The 20,977-nt window shown below is 37.5% G+C and overlaps 1 protein-coding gene across 8 annotated transcripts in view; it reads right to left on the minus strand.

Moving 5' to 3' along the window:
• The window catches only part of Nlgn1 (neuroligin 1), an 842,816-nt gene that overhangs the window by 643,999 nt on the left and 177,840 nt on the right, over nt 1-20,977 (minus strand). For 5 of the 8 annotated variants that reach the window (XM_034501094.2, XM_076932196.1, XM_076932195.1 and 2 more), the window contains exons 1-2: nt 19,515-20,227; nt 418-1,229 (exon numbers count right to left, since the gene is read on the minus strand). In XM_034501094.2, the coding sequence (XP_034356985.1) occupies nt 418-910 (493 nt within the window). In that variant the 5' untranslated portion in view covers nt 911-1,229; nt 19,515-20,227. Of the gene's footprint in view, nt 1-417; nt 1,230-19,514; nt 20,228-20,977 lie in introns of those variants that run through there. The other 3 variants (XM_076932194.1, XM_076932197.1, XM_076932192.1) reach the window with 1 other exon arrangement.

Genomic DNA, 20,977 nt, shown 5'->3' on the forward strand with positions numbered 1-20,977 from the left:
AAAATAACATGGCGCTCTATGACAGACCGCCGGCACATGCAACACCACTATCTAACTTAGTACACTCCTGCTTTTACTGAGTGCCAAAGAGCCCCAATTCGTTGAGCCTGCACATGCAATGAGGAAACGTTGATGCATCTTCTCAGGAGTCATTTGGTAGGAAATGGAAACTAGGAGCCCATTTCTACCTAAATATACGTGCTGTGGAAGAAAGAAAATGAGTAGGCACAGTGAAAAAATAAGAACAGATACACTGACACACAAAAACAAAAAGGAGCAGCATGCAAGCATATAAAATATGTCTACATGCCAACAGGAAAAGCCATGCATACTACCAGTACACGTAAATTAATATTGTTAGAACTTAGAATAGAAAATAAATACATATATCTCCCTGTGTTCCTGCAATGAACTCACCATCTTCAGTTGGGACATAGATGTTTAAGTAGAGACAGTCTTCACTCTGGTCTTGCACATATGATGAAACCACATCCAAGTTATTAGTGAACCACACAGGAAGCATAACTTCAGGCAATCTGCCATCAATGATATTCTGGGGACATACGGGAGCAAACTGAGTGGCATTTCGGATATCAGACCAGGGAGATGGTGGTTCTGGAGGCTGAAAACGATGGTCACCTGTTGGTGGAGCGGCATACGGAACCCCAAGGAACTGAATGACAGGCCCCAAAATTTCATTATTGAGTTCTTTCTTAATTCCCCTTATCTTGCCAAAGTTAGTAGTAACCAATGGATCTACATCATCCAACTTTTGAGAGAGTACATGGAAAGTCTGTAGCAAACATCCCAACAAGCAGAGAGTCAATGGGGCACCCGATCCCCTGTGGACCACACATGCCATCATGGCTCTCCAAACATAATTTGGCCACATGCATCTGGGAAGTGACATGGTCCCACATTAGTTGTATATTTATCTGGTACAGCAAGGCAAATATATTTGTATCCACTGGGAAAAAAATGGAACAATGATGGAATGCAGCTCCAGTTTCTCAAATATGAGCTTGTTAAGGAAAGCTCAAAGCACTCTTCCTGCAGCAAGAAGCTCTCATTGATTTCATGCAGATGGATGCAGCATCTTCAATCATCACTATTCATCAGAGCATCTCCGATTGACCATTCTGTTTCCCATAGTAGCAGTGTGGTGAGAGTGGCCATTGATGTAGATTTTCCTCATATAAATTAGATCCAGTTAGCTGTGGGTCTATATCCTAGAGAGAACAAAATGAAAATAGATCATTAGTAAGAACAAGTTAACAAAGTGGTAACTAAATGTTTTACGAGGGATGGAAACACATCAAGAGTGGTGAGAGTTGGGTAGGTTGAGCACCACCAACAGAAAGTCATGACTTGATATACAACTACAGGTGGAATAGTTAGGGAGAAATGTTAGGTTATTGAGCAGCTCACCAGCTGACTTTGCATGTACTGATTTAGAAACAGGTTTTATCAAATACAGTTTTGAAACATGTTATGCGACACTGTTTTTTTTTTCAGCACTATAGGTTATACATGAACATTTCTTCTTTATTGATAATTTAATAATTTCAAGTAACTAAAGAACTGATCAACAAACCTACTCAGAATCAAGATCCCATAAGCAGAAACAGCTTATTTTGACTCCTATTTTGAGAACTGTCAGTATATGAATAGAAGGTCAAGTTGTTAGAATAATTGTATGCATTGAAAAATAAATAAAAGAAAGTATCCAAACCCATATTTATAAATAAACAGAACAAATATATTTAAATCCTACCTCCTTGTGAGTTCAGATTCCTGGCCATTTCTCAAATTTTACAGGATATATCATTTAGAGAAAGTTTCTTTAAACTTAATGTCAAGAATTTAGTAGAGAATGTGCCATGATACAGCACATACAAAAGAGAAAGAAATTGGTATCTTTTTTATAGACCAAAGATATTTCCCATCTAACTATATGTTTCAGCTCACACTGAATTTACAATGTGTAAATAAATTTTTGAGTCAAAGTCAATACGTTTTAAATTACAAATTTTTTTTCTCACTGTCTGTGAGAGATCAAAGGAAGAATACAAAAGAAGCAGGGTAATTTAAAAGAACAATCACACCTAATTGTGACATCTTGCATATTAACACTCATCAAACATCTCATGCTGTTTATTCAGTGCAATTGAAAATGCATCCAAACACGATGTAATACTCAGCGCAGTGCAATCCGCAGGCTCATCTTGCACCAACTGTCAGAGCATGCAGCTCAGCAATCTTGTCTTTTCTTGCTCAAGCCACCTTTTAAAGTGCTTACTGGAGAAGTAAGAATGTTGATTTGTCTTAGAGATGTTTCTATCCTGTTATAGTAGAGCAAGATTCCTGAAGAAGTGCTGCTCTGCCAGTGATACTGCCCGACTTTGTGTTATTTAAAAGGAGACTGTGTAACTATTTAGGGCAGTAGGAGATTTGTTTGTAAGGCTGATGCTCCTTTGCTTCTCAACAATCCACCACCAGAGAAAATAAGAAGATAAATGTCTTTCTTCAAGGGTATTCCAGTTTGTGTTAATTCTCTTACTTTGACTGTGAAAGCACATTAACAAACAAAAGGTAAGCTTAGACCCTTCTTCCACATGCCCCAGCCTTCCTGCATTGACAGAAGATTTAGCAACAGAAGCTCATGTCTGTAAAGAGTGTATTATACCAATGTATGCTGTCTGTAAAGAATGTATTTTGTCCATGCTTGCTTTGAATCATGGAATGGGGCGTGTACAATGGGGCTGACTCTTGTTTGCCTTTTGCTTTAAGAGACACATAAAGGAAGAAATCCCACAGGAGGCCTGGAACCGCTTAGTTAACCACTTTCTTGAGCATCATTTTCAATTACAGCGATTTCCAGACATTCTCCTGTTTGAGATTGATATCTCATTAATAGTCTAAGATAGTTGGTTATTAACAAAATAACACTCCCCTTTGCACTTACAAGCCTTCACCTTCCTTAATTGTTGTTAAGATAAATCTGATTCCCATTTTTCACTGATATGCTGTTTTAATAGAATATTGGAAGAATCAGAAATCTCCATAGCATAGAGAATTTTTTAATTTTCCCGAGTTTTTTTCTGGAAGTTACCAAAATGTCCCATGTCGCATGTGTGCAATTATGGAGAAATAAAGTATTGATCTAAAACTATTTTCTAGACATAACTATTCTAATAATCTTTATGATCAGGTAATATAATAAAACAAAGCTGGTTTGTCTTAGTGAGATCTTTGAAAGTAATGTGCTTTTAAAAATTACACATTTTGAAGTTTCTTTCATTACTAATGTTTCTTAAGTAGATGTCAAGTTCTTAGGTTTTATATATTTACTTTTTATTCAATACAATCCTATGAAAATGGGCTCAACTCACAGGCAATCGAGGTCCAAATGCTAAATGTTGGCCAGCATCTCTGCTTATCAATAGAAGAGCCAGAGTTCATGGCCATCTGACTTAAAAGCTGTCCTCCTGACCATTTCTTCTGGACTATTTTCAATTTATAATTATTTATGGAAACTCATTGTTTGACTATAAAATTGGCACAGTAGGCAAAGTGTATGCCATGCAAATATAAGGGCCCAAGTTTGGAGACACAGTACTCTCACCACTTGCAGAGTGTCATGCACTGTAAGTCTAAAGATGGAGAAGCAGAGACAAGAGAGTACCTGTAGCACATTGGCTAGATAGACTAACTGATTTGGTAATCTTAGTTTCAGTGAGCAACTCTGTCTCAAATAATAAAGTAGAAGACAATGGAGGAAGATACCCAATATCAGCTTCTAGCTTCCAGCCGCCATATACTCATGCACATACGTATGTACACATACATACAACTCTACACAATCCCATAGTGTTTGAACTTGAATTACCAAAAATGGTTTTGGTATTGTATATTCTTTTAAAATATTGTGTCTAGTGAATACTCTTAAAAACTTTACGAAAATAAATTTTATTTGGTTTGACTTATTCTTACTGGCAATCTACTTTGTTTTGTGTGGCATTCCATTTTTAATCAATTTTGCTTTACATTAAATACAGTGATACTCTAGATCATACAAAATTATAGGGATTATTTTGTGAGACTACTTCTCATATTCAGATAGACTGGACCTTTTTATGTACCTCACAGCCAAGTTACTGATACATCATGAGGTCAGTTGGCCTGATACTCTGCTGAGTATTCAGACTATTTGTTTAACCTGCCTTTAAGAGAACAATGGGACAAACACTCTTAAGTGCTGTGAATTTCCATGTAATCAACTTTTACTTTCTAAGTTCTTTAATCTTGAATTATGCATTCTTCTATGCTCCTGATCCAAGGAGCAATGTGTGTGTGTGTGTGTGTGTGTGTGTGTGTGTGTGTCATAGTGATACTTTGGTGTGAATAATAAACAGGCTTCAAAAGTTCTTATGCAATAAATAATTTGTCACAAAACTTGGAAACTACCTAAGCTATTGCTTCATAATTGGTAATTTAGCTTTAACTTCCTGTAAACTATTAAAATCTCCTACAAAGTATCCCTCATTCCTTTCCCTGTGTGATGTTTTCTGTGCTGCTTGTTCATAATTCCAAAGCAAAGTTCTTTATTAGGGACAAGGCAACCACGGGTAATAGAAACATGTCAGATACATACCACAAATTGGCTACAGACAACCCAGAAACCACAAACTACAGACAGACAGAAGACACGAGGGAAAAAGTGGAGAATTCAAACTTGTGCTTGCTTTTGGTGGACCTAATTCAAAGGCAAGTCTTGAATTATCTTTCCTTAATGGAATACCAACACAATTTGGTGTCTCTGAGATTGCCTTCAGTATGTTTACTGACACACACACAATCATGTTGAAATAAAAATGTATATGATGACATGATTTTGTATTATGGTGATCTATGTGAAGTGTTCTGATAGACTCTTTTTTGCAGACACTTGGTTAGGAGACTTACTGTCTCAGGGATGTTATGGAGATGCAGCCTTCTTAGAATAAGTGTGGAGCTGAGGGTGGGCTTTGCGCATTTATAGCTTCACACAATGTCTAGTTCAAGCTCTCTGTTTTAGAAGATGAGATATCTCAGCTTGTTGCTTGGTCTGCCTGCTGCTGTCTCTCTCCTGTCATAATGGATTCACCTCTAAATCTGTAAGCCTTAAATAAACATTTTTTTTACTTGCGTCTGATCATAACATTTCATCACAGCAACAGAAAGTAAATCATGTGCTTATCAACAACAATAAGAAACCATTCAAATCAATGAAAAACCAAATGTGCACAAAGGGATATAAATGAATCATAAAGTAGTCAGAAATTGAAATTCTATATAACCATGAAAATAAAAGATCTAAAGTATTAGTGTAGACAGATATTATAGGTTTTTAAATTAAATTTCAAATAAATAGCAAAAGTAAACAGTTATTCAAAAAAGTTCAAGATTAAAAACAACACTATTTATTATTAACAATTATCTAAATACATAGTAACAGGTGAGTTGTCAACACTAAATAATAAGGAGAATAGATGTAATTATTTCTAATAATTAATTAATTGAAACCTAAAACAGATAGCCTATGATGAGACTTTAAAAGGCCAACAGTTAATTACAGTAGATTTGATAAATCCTGAGTATCTAAAAAAAGTGTTGGCTAATGTTCACATATATGAAATGTTCATGATGAATTCTCTATATTTTATGTTCTCAATTCTTTTAAGTGAATAGAGTAAAATAATTAAATATAAATATCTAGGAGACTATGGTCAATGTAATATATATATATATATATATATATATATATATATATATATATATATATATATCCTGATATAGCAAATTACCAAATACAGTGAATATACACAATTAGCATTTAAAAACAAAATGACTCTTAGAGCAGACAAGTTCCATATTATGAGGAGATTAGTCTATCAGTCCAAGAGAGGCTAAGTTTCTGCAATTCACTGATAGGTAGTCATTGCAATGAAAGTTTCCTCTACTGAATTTCAATCTAAGTAATAATTTAATTAATTTAATTATAAATGCTTTAGTCAATGATCAAATCTACCAAATGGCAGGCTGGTATCACTGAGAGTGAAGCACAGTATCAGTAGATTTTTGGCTTCATATTTTTCACTAGTGGTGGCCAAGATGCAAAGATACCAAATATGAGCCTATAGTGAAGGAATGCTGAAACCTAGCATAAACATCTGCATAATACATTTCCTTCTCTTCCTTTGTGTGTCTTGTTCTTTGCCTGTAATATAGGTGTTCAGTGAAGATAGCCAAGTCCCTTTACTCACCAAATATTTAAAGAAACTAGAGAGCAACTATTTCCCATAGCAAATACTTAAAAGCAGGATCATTGCTATAGTCTAAAAGTTGTTTGACGTGAATAGAAGAAAAAGGTCTGCCTCTAGTGGCCTATGAAATCTCCTGATCTCAAGATATTGAGAAAGCCATCAAGGATGAATATAAACAGACTCAAGGTGGAGAACATATGCCAGTGAAATGAATAATAAATCCAGTGAAAAATAATAAATAATTGGGGATGCCGTGGACTTCATGATTTTTGGAGGCAGTTCAGATTCTCAGGAAGGTGAACTTGGAATGCTAAGGGCTCATTCTCATACTCAAAACTACACACAGGAACTAATGGAGGAATTCACTGGCATTCCCTTACTTCCTATTGGAGCTGTTCTCATGGAATGTCCCAATAAACTTCTTGCAGATAATCTTATCTCTCAAAATCTTGACTGGCCCTGTAACACAGAAAACCTGACATGGGACAAAAAAGGGTGAAATATTCCTCTCTTGAAGAGACAGCACTTTACTTTGTCAAGACCTGAGAGAATGAACTTTAGACATGGTAAGACAAACTGGAGCTACGTCACGTAAACCCTTCATTAAAATGCTAAACTGTTTAGATTTTATTTAGATTTCATCAACAAGTGATGGAAACCCATTATATTATAATTCCTGCCAGGGGAGGGATATTATCTACTTTACTCACAGAAATGTAAATGAACAGGCTTGTGGAGCAAGGATGGCCAAAGTAAGTTGTCCAGGTCTCACATCAAGACAATTATACATGAAAAGGAAAGTGAATGTTTTTGATACAGAAAACTAGAAGAAAATTAAAGTAAGCTTTACTGATAGGCATATTTTATTTAAACCCAGTATTTCCACAAAGTCCCTGCAACATTAAGCACTGAGTTGTCCTTTGGAAGGCACGGGTGTTAGTATCTCCCACGGAAGTTGCTTTGTGGCTATTGTTCATTGTCAGTGTGTGCTAATGCATCAGAACTTATAAAATTTGATAATGTTATTTATCTTTTATCACATTACAGTTAAAGCACACTTTGACTAAAGAACTACTGGGAAAATCTATCACATAAAATGAATATAGATGTAAAGAAATAATAGTAATCACATCATAAGTAAAGAACAATGTCATTAAATGAAACCTTTCCTTTTACTACAAGATCATTTCCAGCTACATAAAACAATCAAAATCAAGAAATACCTAGCCAGACGTAATAACACATGAGAAAAACATTAAAGACATTAGTATATAACTTCATGAGGGATTAACTTCCATCCCATCCATCCCATCCATCCCATCCATCCCATCCATCCCATTAGCTGTGCTTTCTGCCCTAAAAATCCATGCACCTCGACTATTGAAAAGTGCTGCCACCATGGATTTATAATCTTTTAAAACATATTGGGTTTGTCTTCCTTATGTGAGTAATTCCAGTTGTGTGTATTCCCAGTCTGGTGATATACACATTTATGGGAAAGAAGATGTATATGTTTTATACATTTGAGGGTTTGCTTCTCCCAATATAAATTGAATCATCACAAAGTTTATGACAACTGCAGCCTTGAGTAAATGGGTTGGAGGAAAAAAAAAGGAACATGTTTCCTTTCATATTAAGTGTGACTCTCAGCGGGGGCCATCCAGAATTCTGTAAAACTGATCCTGATCATGAATATGGTGGTAGATCACCAAACAACTTCTGAACCTTCCTCAACACATATATGTATCCACCCTGTTAGTCCTCACACCAGACTTATAAACTAGGTATCCTTATTTGAAATGACAAAAAAAAAAAAAAAAAACCACAAGTAAACAAACAAACAAAGCTTTAATTAGATAGATAGCATGTGGAAGGCCAAAAATGCAAGGAAAGGCTGATTGAAGGTACAAGCACAGAACTGCCCAACGCTGAACATATGTCTAAATGGGTTTGCTACAGAGCTCTCAGCTATGCACCCTAGTGAGACCAATTCAGTGCAGCCATATGCTCGCTTCAGCTGAGTATTTGAAGAGTATAGAGCACATGAGACACCAACAGGAAGGAAACAGAAAAAGCTGGGGACCGGCATGCTGGGGTTAATTAATAGGCATAATCTTGAGCGGCTACAAACAGTGTGGTATTGGAACCTTATCCAGAAGCGATTTATAGAGGTTGCAAAAGGAGATAGTGAAGTAAGGTCTGTGGCCTCAGGAGCTAAGAATGCTAGAGTTATAAGGAACAATGATGACAAGAAAGGGTAATTCTAGTGTGGATATTACTTGTATCAGAGCGTGGAGGAAAACGATGCCACTAGGCTTTAAGGGGAAAAACAAGGAGTACATTCTAACCCAGAGTTTAAAGAAGGTATTTTCTGAGCCGTGACTATCAAACCTCAAGACACTCAATGCATACAAAGTCTGAGGGATGCTGGGCCAATGCTGTGACCATGTGAATGCCAGATGGAGATTGTGTTACACTCCTATAAGCCAAGCTTTGGGGGGAGGAAGTGGGAACTTCAAGAATTCAACATCACTTTTGAGTACATAGTGAGTTTTAAGATAGTCTGTTCTACTTTAGACCTTGAGGGTGGGGCTGGCAATGATTGGGGAACAAGTGTGTTTTCAATGACCACCTAAAGCATGGATCACAACTTATTATCTCACTTAACTCTCCTGTGCATCAGGAGGTAAAGCTCATTACTATCCCTTTGTAGCATCTTGTTAAATACACGTCAGAAGCAAAGCCACTGGAACACTTGCCAACAAGACAAGACCAGAGTGAACTTGAGACCCCTGAGAAGACATGTTGGGAAGGTTAACAGACTCATTTGCTCTCTCTTGGTTTCACTCAGCTCTTTCATCCAGGAGGAAGAGCAGGCTGGCAGGCTTCAGTAATGTTGTGGAGTGATCTTCCTTCTCCTTTTCTGTAGAGAAGCATAAGTGCTTTCTCTTTGTTGCTTTTTCCTTGGGCTATCTCTACTATCTACTTCTCCAGTGATATTTTTAAAAAAAATGAAGAAGGTCAGCTGTTGAGAAAAACAAAGAAAACGTTGGCAATAACCTGAAAACCACTCAACAAGGTATCTTAAGGTCTGCCAACTAATTCTACCTAAGTACACAATAAAGTTTATACCAGAGAGCAAGCCTTCTCTCAGAAAACAAAGGGGGGGGGGGGGAGGGAAGAATCTCAAAGCAGGAGGAATGGACAGGAGCTTGGGATTGGCTCTGTCTTCTGAAGACTCCATTCCCTGGCAGTGTTTGCCTGGAGGAGCCCTGGCTAGCAGCCCCCAAGGCCTGGCTAGCAGGTCATTTCTCTCTTCCTTGGTCTTTCTAGCCATAAAAAGAACTCCTTTTCTCCAACTGTCCAAGTATTTATCATCCTCTTGGGGCTAACCCTATTGTACCCTTTAACACACACACACACACACACACACACACACACACACACACACACGCGCGCACGCGCACGCGCACGCGCACGCTCACGCGCACGCGCACGCGCGCGCACAGTCTCCTCCGTTTCTGTCTTCAACTTCACATTCAGTGAATACTAAGTGCAGAAGCAAAGGAAATCAGGAATGCTGTGCTTCCCGTGGAGGCGGGAGTATAATGAGAAATATACTGAGAATTCCGGAATTTTGGTTTCTTTAAAAAAAAAAAATTACAGAAATGTTATAAGTATATGTTTTTATTTTAATTCATGGTGTGTGGAAGCTGCTTTGTAGCAGCTGATTATGATCTGCCTCGTGCTCTAGCAGAGGTGTAGCTTTGCTGGCTGTAGACAGTTTCAAAGACTGTGTGATATTTTGAATTATGAGAATTTTAGAAGAATATAAATGCCAGAGACTCATAGGTGGGTACTGGTCATTCAGGGTGGTTGGTTGTAATTTTCTAGTAGTCATGTTCAAAGAAGAAAAATAGATTCAAGGATCATCTCTCTCTCTTTCTCTCTCTCTCTCTCTCTCTCTCTCTCTCTCTCTCTCTCTCTCTCTCTCCCTCTCTGTCTCTTTCTTTCTTTCTTTGCTATTTTTCTTTCTCTCCTTCCTATCTGGTGATAGGGGTAGGACCGGGGGGCTTGATAAAGGTTGGAAATGGAAGAAGCTACAAAGTAGTAAAGCTCACTACAGGAAAAGGCAAACCATATGCACATGTGTTACTCAGACTACTTCTTAGTCATCAGTGATCATGAGATATTTGAGAGTCTGGAATAAGTTACAGGATGGGACTTCTTAAGGATGACTAGGAAGTTACAGTTTAAGGTCAAGGGGTAGACTGTGTAACACAGGTGCTTCCCAAAGAGACCAGTGGAACATTAAAATGTGCACTTCAGACTGCAAAGAAAAGGGTTAAGAACTTAGGAATTTGTATGCAACATAGGTGTTAAAATATATATATAATGATGAGTAATAAAAATAGGTAATGAATTTGAAAGATTAATGAAGGGCATGTGGGAGGATCTGGTGGGAGGAAAAGGAAGGGGCAAATAGTGTAATTATATTCTGATCTCAAAACAAACAATTTAAAAATTATTGTGTTGAGTAAAATAAAAAATGAGAGAATCATTAAAAACAGCATGGTGATAAGTCTAGCCTTACTCATTGAGAACAGAGGTTATGCTTTTTTGCATTTTCAGATTTTAATAACCAGACATGGTTCTACAAGACTACACAGAGTCCTTTGTGAATGAAGCACCCTGACTCCTATTGTGTTCCCTCCATTAACACCATCCTCCTTTTTGTTTGTGGGTTTGGAATTCCTGATCTCTCTACAGTCTTTAGCTTATAGAGATTCAAACAAGGAGGGATAAAATAGACAGAACTTTGTTAAAGTTCAGTGAGAATCCCTTTTTATTCAGCAGAGGGGCTCATAGACTGCTATACAGATGATGAATGCAATGAGTTCAATACAATGAGGATTTGAGGAAGCCATGGCAATTTTTCTGACAACCTAAAGGGAAGAAGATGGAAGCAACAATTTTTACATTTTTTTCTTTGTTATACATCTGGACATTTCTAGAACAAATACCTTTTCACCTGTTGGCTGAAGTTGGAGAGCATTTGACCCTCTGCTCATTCTTCTCTATGGGGATGGATAAAGGCACTTATCATTGACTGTGCAGAAGGAAGTTTTCCTTTCTATTTATTTGGAGCATACTATGAGGTAACATCTCAAGATATTCATTTTAAGATCCAGAATCTATTTAGGGATCCTGACTTCAAAATGAACAAGAAGGTGAATGAGGTGAAGGAGCAAGCAAAGATGAGACAGAGAGTCTTTTAAAAGTCAGGGGCAACAGATTTGATGCATATGTAAGATACTGCAGGACATGTTTTTCAAACCAATGGGTGACCCTGTGATCTCCCAGAAGAAGAATAACCACTCAGGAGCTCAAAGGAGACAGCCAGGTAGAGATGATTGCTTCCTGTGATATTAAATTGATGCTCTTGTCTGGTCGGGCCACCAGTAGGTCACAAGTCATCACTTGTAGAAGCAACTTAATTATGCTTTCCAGTATCTTATAGAGAAACTGGCACAGCCAAAGTAGTGTGGCATTTCCCATCCTCTATTGAATCGTATTTTTGTTTCTAGTGAGTAGAGTGCCTGGGAAGAATAGAAAATTACCCTTCCCTTCCCGGTGCCCTGTTTAATTAACATTCCTTAAAAAGAAATCCCTCACTCCTAGAGAAGAGACACCACTTCGGCAGATGGGATGTGATGTTAAGTTGCTGGAGTGGCTCTGTGCCAGCAGTGTCAAACTTGGCCCTTCTGAGTTTGATTAGCACAGAGGATGTACTTACAAATCTGTGCCCCTTTCGTCCACATCTTCTGCTGGAATTGGCAAACACTATAGTGACTATTGTTTATGGAGCAATTGTAGATGGAGTTAGAGTGAGACTACCAACTTCTTTTATACAAGACACTAAACACCAACAATGGCTGCCTGTACCTCCAGACCTTATGCAGAGTTTCAACAGTCACTCAAATGATAAAAATATTGCATGAGCAATCTTTTTCATATGCAGACATGTTTTCAAATGTATTACAATGTCATTTGAACTTCTCACAAGCACAAGATTTTAAAAAGTACTTGGTTCATGGGCCATTTGTGTAGCACATTAACAAATCAGATGCCAATAATAATTTAATATACACATTGGCATAACGAATTATAACATGCTTTCAATAAATTATAAGTATGGAAATAATTCTATTCTATTAGTGATTTTTAATTAATCCTTAAAACAAGTTAAGTGTGATTATCACTAAACTTTTAGGATTTTCCAAAGGTTTTTATTTTTATTTTTATTTTTTTTTAAATTTGGAGGATACAGTACATTACTTTTAAATGTCTGTAACTTCAAATAGCGACTGATTTTATGGTTTAAAAAACAAAAACAAAAGTGAAAAGACAAAGCAGCAGTTAAGTAGGGCACACCTATCCATGCTGAAATATTGGCTAAACTGATCACTCCATGTGAAGGAGAACAATTGTCTCCAGTGCTGTGCCCACCAATGAACCCACCCGGCTCCAAGTGATGCTTCAAATCCAATGGTGAAACAGATGGCCCTGTTAAAACTAAATGGGTCATAAAACAAAAACAAAAGCCATGAGCCTGGGAAAATGATTGGGACTTATTGATAGAGATGAGGAGAAGATAAGAAAGTGGGAGGGGAGACAGGACTCCAAATGCATTATGTTCATGTATGAAATTGTCAAAAAACAGCAGTTAACATGTGCTAAAAGACTACCTTTTAATTACTCATAATTAGAAATAGTTTACCACTAAAAGTATTAACTAAACCAATACCATTAAAGGACTCCTTGCCCTGTTCAAAATGAAACTTATAAAAATACGTTTTATATACCACCAATAAAACAAATCTAACTTAGAATGGGACAAGTTAGATAGTGCAATGACTCATCAACGGCAATCTATGGAAGGTAGAAAAATGTTAATTATATATTGAATCCAGTCCTTTTTAATAGGCCATTCAAGGCGGTCTTCTTGGTCTCCAACAGGGAAAATGGATAAAACAAATTATAAAATAAGCTAGTGAATAAAATTACAATATATCATATGCATATATTCATGAAATTATTTTAAAAGCTATATGTTTTATTTTAAAATAAACTATAATTAGTTGACAGCTCTACATGCAGAGGAAAAGCCCAAGTCTTTACCATTGTGAAAGTTGTGGACACTGATATTATGGGGTCACTTGAATATGAAAAGGGGCTTCATCCTGGGACGTCATTATTAAAGACTACAGCTCTATACTGTAGAGAACTTTGGCATCCTCAGAACATGTGCATTAGGACACTTGGCACAATTGAAGAAGTCAAGAAACTGGTGATGTTTTTACCCATAAGAAAAGGATAGATAACATTGTCACTTGTGTGTAAAGTTTGGACAGCTACGTAATACAGATTTAAATCAAAAATGACAGATCCACTGACGCAAAACATAATGGCTGCTGAAGTGAACCTGTATGCCTTTCAGATTAACAACTGAGTAGCTTAAGGATTGCTTTCAGGTGCAGAGAGCGCGACAAGCTGTTGGTCAATGTTATAAGACGGAAACAGTGTTTATTGCTCAGGATTCTCTGAGGATGGTTTGTTTTCCAAAGGGGAATTTTTAGGCAACTGATGAGCACAACTTGACTTGTATTAAGTTGATATTCCCTGAATGAATTTGCAAGCATAGTGAATGTTCCATAAGCTACAATAAAATAATTAACCGTGATTTTGTCATAGAAAATGTAACTCACCTGTAAGTTGTGAATGAAAAGTGGAAAGAGAAGAAAGATAGAAAGAAAGAAAGAAAGAAAGAAAGAAAGAAAGAAGAGAGAGAGAGAGAGAGAGAGAGAGAGAGAGAGAGAGAGAGAGAAGAAAACACAACTGCTCCCAGGTTTGGGGAAGGAGATGGTTTATTGTAGATGCGTAGGAGAGCATAGCCAGAGTCAGGAACCTTTAGGAGAGCCCAGAGTGGACATGACCAGACAGAGCTGTACCATGTCAGGAGAGGGAGAAGCAGAAGAATGAGGAGAGAGAGGGGAACCATGTGCGGCAGTCAGGATGCCCAAAGATACAAAAAAGCAGGGGCAAGCAAAATGGTTGAATTATATATTGGAAAGAACAGCCTGGCTCCATGGCCTGGGAAGTTCAGGATAGGGGTAAGATACACCAGCCAGGAGGGCCCTGTAACAGGTAGGGTCTGAGGCACATAGAAAACCTGGTGGCTAGGTCCATTTTGATAGGTTAAACAGATACCTCAGGCATTTGTCTGCAGTTTGAAACCTAACAATTTGTATGTTTAATATTTTTCCTGAAAGCCTAAAATTCATTAAGTATATCAAAAACAGAAATGGGATTGATAACATTACATACAATTGATGGTACATATTAATATGAAAGAAAAATCATTGCAGCATTAGAGTGTGTTCAAAAGCAGCTAATGAGTACGCTCAATTCTTTGCTTTTAGAATGTATGTGTTCTTTAGATAAGAGAAAATATAAAAAATACTACATTTAGAGTAGTTGACCAATATTCTATATACCCTACAATGTTTAGTTCCTGACTATATATCAACTATCACTACCAAATAAATCTAGATAATAAATTATATATATATGTATATATATATACATATATACATATATATATATATATATGCAAACAAATGATGAGTCTATTTGTTTTATAAACCATAAAAAATAAATAAGTTATGGGAACAGACAAATTGATAGAGCACCACCCATAGCACTTCCAAAAGGAAAGCACGAATGTCATCTGCATCATTAGAGAAATGAAGTCCAGAAAAAACCAGAAACAAAACAAACAACATTCCACTGCCATTCAGAAAGAAATTAGTACCAAAACAAAACCAACAAAGAATAAAAGCACAAAGAAAATCACAGCAACTCCTCAGCATGGAAGATGCTTGATTTGGGAGGAGTTTGGGAAGAGGAACAAATATGGTCAAAATATATAATAGAAAAATTTAAAAGCTCATAAACTTTTTAAAAAGCCATGAAGAAGAAGAAGGAGGGGGAGGAGGAGGAAGAGGAGGAGGAGGAAGAAGAAGAAGGAAGAAGAAGGAAGAAGAAGAAGAAGAAGAAGAAGAAGAAGAAGAAGAAGAAGAAGAAGAAGAAGAAGAAGAAGAAGAAGAAGAAGAAGAGGAAGGAGAATGCTCAAAAATTTGTTTTCTGCATAGTTAAAATAATAGCTAGTGTTGCCATACAAACCAAACATGTAAAATCATTTTTTAAATAAATAGTATGTATTGCACAAGTTCCATAAAAGCTTCAGGACTCAAAGCTGAATCCTACCATGACAACTGCTTTTGAGAAGTCCAGTCTCAGCCTAAAACTTTATTCACTGTGATTTATCACTGTGGTTATTTTATATCTCTAACACTAACTTTACTTTATTTATTTGTTCCAAAATAAATTTCATGTTTTTCTTAACTTGTTTTTTCTAATTAAACTTTCTTTATCATTTCCTAGAATGTGTGTTATTAAAACTCATTATACACATTCACACTTGACTACCATGCTTGGTTCTACATTCATACATTGAAGTATTTCAAGGCTGTACATAGAGGGAAAATTAAATAATAAATACAGAGACTTGAATGTTTTATGAGTGTCAGGATGAGAGAGTGCCTGCAAGGCCCATAAGGTTTCACACAAAAGAGGCATTACAGCTGAATCTCACATGCTGATACATCCCTCATCTATAAACTCTGCAGTAATGGCAGCAGTAAAGCACCTTTCCATTGAGTAGAATTTCTCTCTTACATGCAATGGGAATAGGCAGAGAAGAGATTATATTGACTGCTATAAAAAGAATTCAAATAAAACTCCCCAAAGTTTAATGTCTAATAATTTCAAATGCCTGGAGTGATTTATTGGTTTCCTCTGACTTCAGTTAAGCTTACACTTGGCAGTTTTCCCCCCAACAGATATACTCCCAAAAGGGGACGGACATAAGTTTAGGTTTTCCTTACCTTTCTCTCTTTTGTATTTCTTTTTGGGGAGGAAGTGCAACACACTTTCATCTCCACTAGACTAAGTACATTTAAAACAACGTCTTGCTATTCAAGAACCTGTCTTGGAAATAGCTAGGAATCTCGGGGCCATAAGAACTAGCTACCCCCAAGGTATTATGTTATCTTTTATATTAATAAATAATAAAAGTATGTTCTACTTTTGTTGATGGTATTCAGTAATTCCATCTTTTATTTTCTGGACCTTGCAAATTTTGAAGTTTAAACATTGAAATTTTCAATTCATGTAAAGGTGGGCTTTTTATTGTACGTACCAATAAAGAAAAAGAGAAAGGTTTTGTACTACAGATAATGTATGTTAAATTTCAATCATGCAGAAAAATAAACTCTCCCACTCAGTGCACTTTCACTGAATAGCAGGTAGAATTTCATCCTTTTAAAAAATGGGAAGTCACAGTGAATGTGGTTAATCATATCAGAACCATGAGAGCCACAGCCACTATGTTAGTAATGTCTGGATTTTAGGCCAGTTAGACCATATAGAATATAGCAATATCCAGGGGAATATAATATCAATACTGCACACCAATAGCTCTGGGGAATCCAATACTTACATCTTTCACTTACATTAAAAATGGTATTTGCAATTTTTCAGCATTAATTGTGAATTTTTAACCTTCTGGTCCAAATTTGTACATTTTGTGAAACTCTAATATAAACTAAAAGGAAACAATCAAGGACACTGTGTTCCTTTGAGAAATCATTACAACACATGAAGAAAATAGAACAAGTGTACCCTGTAGTGACTCGCCAATCCTGTAGGTGGTCCTTTCTGTTTGTCAACCTGTGCTGAGCGTGTATCCATTAGCTGGGTGTAGCTATAAATTTGGAAGTTCTCTATAGGCTACAGCCTTTGCCATTGGCTGTCAACATGGACTTACTACCTACAAGGTTTATCAGAAAGTTGTATAGAGATTTACTGTAGAAACATCATCAACGCTCCAAGAAGACTATACAAAAAGGTCAAAGCTGCACCTTTTCTTTCTCATCGTTCAAAAAGAACATTATGAAGCCTTAGAAAATATTAGCTACTCTTGACAGAAAAATATTTCCCAGCTACTGTAGAGGTGTGTCAACTCACTCATCCTTGTCATTAGTCTGAGGCTCTCACCACTACTTTATTGATTTTGGAATATAATATACAAATAAAAATTTAAAGGACCCCCAACCTAATATTTTGGATTTCTAATCGCCTTTATTTCAATAATTGTATTCTCAATTAGCCTAAAGGGAGAAATATAACCCACAGACCATTCAACACGCTTTATTGATATTGTATTATAAGTTAATATTATTTGTATTATTATTTAAATATTTAGTATTCCTGGACTCTGTGGCTAGGAGCAGTGGCTGGGATGTACCACACACAGACCATCCATTCTTTGCTCTCCAGACCACACAAACCATGTGAGAGAGAAGCATGGAAAAGTGGCAGAGCCAGCTTCATAAACATCTGCAGAAAACGAAGGGGCTTGTAGAAACTCTTCCTTGGAATCCATCATTTTAGAAAGAGTTAACTCAAGCCCACAGAAGCAAGAAGCAGCCAAGTATCCACTTTAAAATTTCTGGGACACAAAACTTTTCAACTTGGCAATTGCGTCTTTAAAATACAAATTTTATATGCTAGCTTCAGAATTCAATTTAAAAACGCATGAGCGAATGGGGGGGGCAGGGAGGGGGAGGATTTGGTAAGACTCTCTCTTGTCATAGCCAAAATGATAATTGAAGTATTTGAAGTTTGTCTAAGTAAGTATGGGAGCGGACGAGCTCAGATGACATTGAAGAGTTGTCTCTTTGGTGAGTCCAGACTTCACACATTTCACAATGTATCAACACAAATCCTGGGGAAATGTCTAATGCTTGCTTTGGGAGACTAAAATAATACCAGATGCAACGATTTATATCATGACAATTACCTTTCTTCATTTTTATTTCAGTGATTTGAGCAGTTGCTAGTTTAAAAGCAAATGCTCAGCCTTAAATAGAAAAGGCCAACTTAAAGAGATTGATATGTAAAGGGATGTGAGGGAGTTTCCTCAATCTAAGCCATCTCTAGACACGGCTATACAATTTATAAATACTTGTATATTATATATTACTATGGAAATATTGTGCTGGAGCTCTGTGGATTGCAAACTTCAGGAAGAATAATGTCTTTTTCGGATTCCAAAGCAACTTTTACTTCCCTAAGTCAATTAATATTCACGCATTTGAGAGATTAATTTTAATTACCGCTGGCACAATCGATTTCCTTCTGCGAGCACAGATGAGTTTTTTTTTTCCCCTTAGAGCTACAGAATTTCTTTAACTGAAAGAAAAAAAAAATATATTCTAACCTAAATTCAGTTGCAAGGAAATCGCTAGAAACTCAAGCACTCGCAGCTCACTGGGAAAGAAAAGCTAGGAGTCAGGAACAGAGCGAAGCAGGCTAAAATCCCAAAGGTGGCTGGATGCCTGATGCAGTCAGCCTGGGCCCTAGGCTGAAATACTGCAAAGAGGCTCGTCTAACTCAAGAAAGTTAAGTTGGACTGTATTATGCAAAGTCCTAAAAGGTAGTCACAAGATAACCTGTGTGGCAGAATCGTACTTCTTTTCCCTGGATCAGATGCAGCGACTGTAACCCTTTAGTGCCCGACCGAAAGAAGGAGGTGGTGGGGAAGGGCAAAAAAGAAACAGAGGGTGGGAACGTCGGAGCTTATGAATAAGGCCATCCTCTTGCTGACTGCATCCCCAGCGAAATTCTCCAAGAAGCTTAGACAGTCTGGGAAACTGGGCCGAGGCAGCACAATGACGACCGGAGCTATCCCCCAACCCCCAAGCAGGATTTTCTAAAGCACTGGCTTAAAGTATCTCTAGGAGAAAAAAATCGCCTGGTCCAAGAGGGATCTCCCTGCTAAGAGATTTTTTTTTTTTTCAAGGCAAAGTTGAGAGGCAGAAGGCTGCTTGGCTTTCCCACTGATGCCATAAAAACCTAGGTTTTGAAGCCCGGTGGGGGCGGAGGGGTCGCGATGCCTTGGAGATGCGCGAGGTGGGCTTCCAGTCTGCTCGCCCCATTTCTCCGGCGCCGCGTCCGCAACCCCTTCCGCACAGCGATACCCAAACCCGCAGCCCTCTCCCGAGCAAAGAGGCAAAAACTTACCCTCAGGAAGACACGTCCACGGAGGGAGCCCCCTCATCTTCCCCCAGTCCTTTTTCAATTATTCAAGGAGACAGTTTTAACAACACTTCCCAGTCAAATTAAAGCTGAAATGGTCAAAGTATTTACCAGTTTGCAGATGCTTTCTTTTCAACCCCTGGAACTGGGTAATTCTTGTTTCAGAATTCAAGCTGCTTCCTTTATATATTTTTATATATATATTTATTTATTTTTCTTTAAGCAGCCACAACCCCATATCCACCTCCCCCTCCCTCGTTATTCACCCACGGACACTTCCTAAACGTGTGGATTGATGCTTTTTTTCTCTCCAGATGCTGCCACGATCCAGAATCCTGGAGAACCAAAGCCGCATCCGTGTAATTCCGACCATCAGGCAAGAAATACAAACGATCAAACAACGTTACTTCTTTGAGCTGCGATCAGATAATCCTACTAATCCAATAGGTTTATCTCGATTGGAAATTGACCTCAAAAATGATTTCCCAGTGCTGGTGTCCAGTAGAACGATTCCGTAGCCCTATCCGGGTTACCGAGGGGCTGTGGTTTCTTTCTTTCCTTTCCTTTTCTTTCTTCCTTCCTTCCTTTCTTTTCTTTTAAAAAAATCTTTCGGATTCTGGGTGCACTGCTTGCAAAAAAAAAAGAAAAGAAAAAAAATGCCGAGGACCCTGGTTTTCCCCTAATACAGGTTTCTACTCCAAATCGGTGCAGAATGAAAAATGATACAAAGGTACCCCTAGTGGCTCGAGGCGATATTGCAGGGAATTAACTTTTTTCCTCCATCCCCTCTTCTTCACCTTTTCCACCCCCTCCCTGGTCCCCTGGCATCTGGGGATAACTTGCTGTTATAGTAACGGGGGGGGGGCGGGGGGGCTAAACCCTGATTAATACTATAAAATGAATCTGCCTAAGTAGGTAGGATGGCTTTTGCCTTTTGCTTAAAAACTGAAGTTCTGTTTTTCTGATTCTTCAGCGTTTAAAGTTTCCCCCCAATAGCATTTAGTAGCTAATGTGTCAACTTAGGGAAGCACTGTGATTTCAAAGAAATATATTTGTTTTCTAAACACCCGTAGTTAGTAGTTAGCAAGCACACACACACACACACACACACACACACACACTCACCCCCAAAAGTACTGTTGTTCCTGAAATGTATTGTTTTCAGAAATCCATTTAACCTTTTGTTTCCTTTGAATAAGTATAATGAAGGATATGAATTATTTAGATAATATTTTATCATTTGGGATTTTTAAATATTTTCAATTAAAACTATTTTTTGTCTGTGTGTATACGCATGCATAAACTTGCACTGTGCAAGCACAAATGCCAGAACCTATATATGGAAGACAGAGTCCAGCTTGCAGGAGCCAGTTCAGTTCCCTCTATTTCATGGACCGTGGGGGCCTAAATCACATCTTCGGGTTTGATGTCAAGCATTTTTACCTATT

This window comes from Arvicanthis niloticus, chromosome 4 (assembly GCF_011762505.2).
Source record: "Arvicanthis niloticus isolate mArvNil1 chromosome 4, mArvNil1.pat.X, whole genome shotgun sequence".
Lineage (NCBI taxonomy): Eukaryota > Metazoa > Chordata > Mammalia > Rodentia > Muridae > Arvicanthis > Arvicanthis niloticus.